General features: G+C 33.4%; 1 protein-coding gene across 1 annotated transcript in view; it reads left to right on the top strand.

Annotated features, from left to right (window-relative positions):
* The window catches only part of LOC105624858 (UPF0602 protein C4orf47-like), a 7103-nt gene extending 4953 nt beyond the window's left edge, over positions 1–2150 (top strand). Inside the window, exon 4 of the mRNA XM_012206210.1 lies at positions 1768–2150. Within this exon, the coding sequence (XP_012061600.1) occupies positions 1768–2150 (383 nt within the window). The remainder of the gene's footprint in view (positions 1–1767) is intronic.
* The last annotated feature ends 2165 nt before the right edge of the window (positions 2151–4315 follow it).

The raw sequence follows: 4315 nt of genomic DNA on the forward strand, positions 1-4315 counted from the left end.
TTGCTTTAATTTTAATATTAGGTGTACAACTTTGCTTCCGCCATTTTCCTATAGATGGCTTTAGCGGTAAGTGGTGGTCGAAATAAATAGATCATAGATGTCATACAATAAACTTGGGCATCTGTCAACCCCATAGAAACATTAGTCGATTTGTGTCTGCATCATAAAGTTATTCTCAATTGAAAATGTCAGTTTACGAGCTAAATTCTCGTCATTTGCGGGAGGTTTTAATTTTTTGCTTCAATATGAAGAAATCTGCGGCTGAAGCTCATCGAATGCTCTCAAATACTTATGGTGAGGCCGCTATTAGTGAAAGAACGTGTCGTGAGTGGTTTCAACGCTTCAAGAACGATGATTTTGACGTCCAAAGTCATGCTCTGTATTTGGTGGAACCAGCTCGGCGTAGTATTATGAACTGTTAAAACCGACTGAAACAATCACAGGCGATCGGTATCGAACGCAATTGATGCGTTTGAGCCGAGCATTGAAAGACAAACGGCCGCAATACAACGAGAGACACGATAAAGTGATTTTGCAGCATGACAATGCTCGACCCCATGTTGCGAAAGTGGTCAAGACATACTTGGAAACGTTGAAATGGGAAGTCCTACCCCACCTGCCGTATTCTCCAGACGTTGCTCTCTCTGACTATCACTTGTTTCGATCAATGGCACACGGCCTGGCTGACCAGCACTTCCGGTCTTATGAAGAAGTTAAAAATTGGATCGATTCGTGGATAGCCTCAAAAGATGTCCAGTTTTTTCGACGCGAGAAACGCTACCCGAAAAATGAGAGAAAGTAGTGGCCAGTGATGGACAATATTTTGAATCATAAATGTATAATCAGTTTTTTACAATAAAGCCTCGAATTTCGGAAAAAAAACGGCGGAAGCAAAGTTGTACACCTAATAATTGCATAATTTTTTTAAAAGCTAAATATACATACCTTTCGCTTTAATTAAAATAACAATTTTTTTTAATAATAAATTATAGTTTATATACCAATAAATAACAATTTTTTAATAATAAATAATTATTTTTTTATAATAATAAATTATTAGTTTATATACTAATAACGATAGCGAATACCACTACTGTATATATTAGTAATAACGATAGAAAATTTTTCTGCCACTTTATGCAGACAATAAAATTGCCAATAAAAAGTGTTTTATAAAATTTTATTATTTTAACTTTTTTAATGTCTAGATGTATGTATATAACGCATTGAGAGAATTTCTCTCCAATTACAGTGTAAAAAAATTAATGAGAAAATGAAACATAAATGTAGATTGGATTTTTTTCGGAACAATTCCTTTATTTTATATGGCAGTATGTAATTATTAATTATAATTATATCGTAAAAAAAGGAATTATGTTAATTTTTGAGAGAAACATTTTTAACTTTTACATAAAAAACCTTCAAAAAATATTTGGTAACAATTAAATGAAATCTTAATTAGTATAAAATTTGAAATCCTTTTTACAGGAATCTTTTAAATCTTAGAAATCCATCACGTTAAAAACTTTTTGCAGATTCTCTGAATTGGAAATTTCTTAATTTATTCTTGCATTTACTATATATTACATATGATTTTCAATTAATCCAGCTGTGCAAATCATATACATGTTAAATTTCTGTGTCCGACATTAAATTTTTAAGTTTATATATGTTTATTAAAATATTCATTTTTCTTACTATCGCTTATGATCTTTTCCTTGTGTAATTCATATATTCTAAATGTAAATCATCACTTTGGTGCAACAGAAATAGTGTCTGAAGGCCGATTCTTGACGATTAGTACGCCGTTGGATTATTTCCCTCCCAATCCTTACAAGGATATGGAACTAGGGCCCACTTACATGCCTCCCAAGATTGCAAGAAAGACATTCGATATGGCGCGATTCTACGTCCCTTTTCCCAAGAAACCCGGCGGAAGTCACGATGGTTGCTTCAGCAAGTTTCCAGAGTACACGGGCGATCCTTATGAAAAGGCTAAGGCTAAAGCTGCCGCTCAGCCCAAGTTTATAAGCGGTGGACCATTTCTACGTTCAAAATATACGAACAGTATTATCGAGCAGATAACGAAAATATCGTGCAACGCTCGCAATTATACGGAATATCGAGAACGAGCATATCCTATGCACTGAGAAAATCTTTCTAATTGCACGGAAATTGAACTCTCGAACTTCTTTTTTATTCATTGTTAGAAAAAAACTTTCTTCTGTAATTATCAGTCATACTAAAATTAATTAAAAATAATTAGATTTTATATTTCTCTTTTTGTCTTTCATTCGTAATGTTTTATGTGCAGTAGTTACATTTGTACAATAGCGTTTAAGTAAATTATTTATGAACAAATTAAGAATAAGAAAAAAACCGAATGAAACCATTACGACGCTGTGAATCTGTGCGTATTTCTTTAAATCCACTTAAAAAAATTCCAGTTGGTAAATTACATTTTATCCTAATTTCATTCCGAATCCCGTAGAATTTTCAGAAGACTCTGAATGCATTTTATGCGCGTCCGCAATGTATGCGATTTCGTACTAGCGAAGCCATCGCCTTCTGCTATCGCCTACGATGTTGGGCCGACAAATCGCTTTTCAGCAATGGCGATTGGTCAAGTACGGCTGCAACAACATTCAGGTGGTGGTCGAGTCCTTTCAAAGTGAATTACCCCAGCGCGTTCGGTCTTATGCTCCTAATGAAATTCTAACGAATGTTTCTACCGCCATTGTCGTAGAAGTCCACTCTCGGCAATCGTAATTAAATGTCTCCAATAAGCATCGTGTACGGTAGGATTATTAGGTTGGCAGTAGGTAGAAACTGCAGAATAGTTTGAAAGAAAGAAAGCGATGAATGCACTTTCTATATTTGGATAAACAAGAGCTACGCGGAGCGCGTAATTAGCTGGTTGTTTTATTTACTTACGAATAAAAAAAAGGCTTTTTCTTGATAAAGTTTGTAGAAGGAAAAATTTTATTATTTCAGCTTACATGCCAAAAAGACTCGGTTTATTTAATACACATTCATCTGTATCTTATAATTATTGGCCAATTATGTGTAGAATCCGCTGTCAATGCATTATTTTTATCTAAACTTAATATCTACAAATGCTTCTTATCCTTCATATCATACTCTTTTTAATTCTACCCCTTTATGTTAATTTACGATAATATCAATACATATTAAACAAAGCTAGTATTAACTTATACAGTACAGAAACTATAGCAGCATTGTTGCAATAATTACAATGTCACTGTACTATACGAATGAACATTGCAATGTCGTTGCAATATTGCTAGAATGATCTCTGCTGTATGGGAACAAAAACTTAGCTAAATCACTGTATATAATATTAATAAAAGGAACACATTGTGTGATTCATCTTAAATTGTTATGATATTTTAATAAATCATCAGCGCATAAAAATTATCATAGAAAAAAAAGTTATCGCGTGCTATTATGAAGTTTAAGTATTTCGTGTAAAAACAAACTGCCAGAATATATGAAAGACATTTCGATTATAGCATGCGATGTATAGTTCCGCAAGGAAGCTGAAACGGATAGTGAATTTTTCTAGTAAATGAACTTAGTATCTTAAGTGTCTTTGCGTGAAGTTTCACACGCCGCCACGTCACGAAGTGCTATGTATAGAAATGCAATAAGCGTTTCCTCCTCTGAAAAATTTCTCGTGGAGCACATGGCAGACAAGAAATGGCAGCTGGTAGGTATGATTCCACGAGATTTATTCCGCGGTTGAAGCCGACCATTTCTCCGTGCCGTGTCGTTGCACCGGTATTAAACATTCCAGGCATTGCGATGCCTCTCCAATACTCACTGGTCTACGTAGAAACGTATAAGGAGCATCGTACAAGACAGCTCGAAGCAATCGTACGACTATCTACTCGATATATACATCGATATGTGTGTATAATATATGTGTATGTGTGTGTATATATACCTGTGTATATATGTATATACAAGATGTATACTAAGTACACTAAAAGAGTTCAATTATTAATTTATTTATTTTAATGAAACTTTAAACATATACAAAGTTTTAGCAAAATAATTCGAGTGATCGATTTTTGAAATTTTTCCTTCAATTTTTTAACATTCTGTAAAAAATAAAATATTAATTTTAACTTATAGTCGTTTAACGTATAGTGAAGAGAGAGAGAGAGAGAGAGAGAGAGAGAGAGAGAGAGAGAAGTAACTTACTAGAGACATAGAACTAAAAATTAAGTTAAAATTAAACTAATAAGTAAATGTCTTGTCTACAAGTAAAATTACGTTATAACTAATTAAT

This window comes from Atta cephalotes (genome assembly GCF_000143395.1).
Source record: "Atta cephalotes unplaced genomic scaffold scaffold00091, whole genome shotgun sequence".
Lineage (NCBI taxonomy): Eukaryota > Metazoa > Arthropoda > Insecta > Hymenoptera > Formicidae > Atta > Atta cephalotes.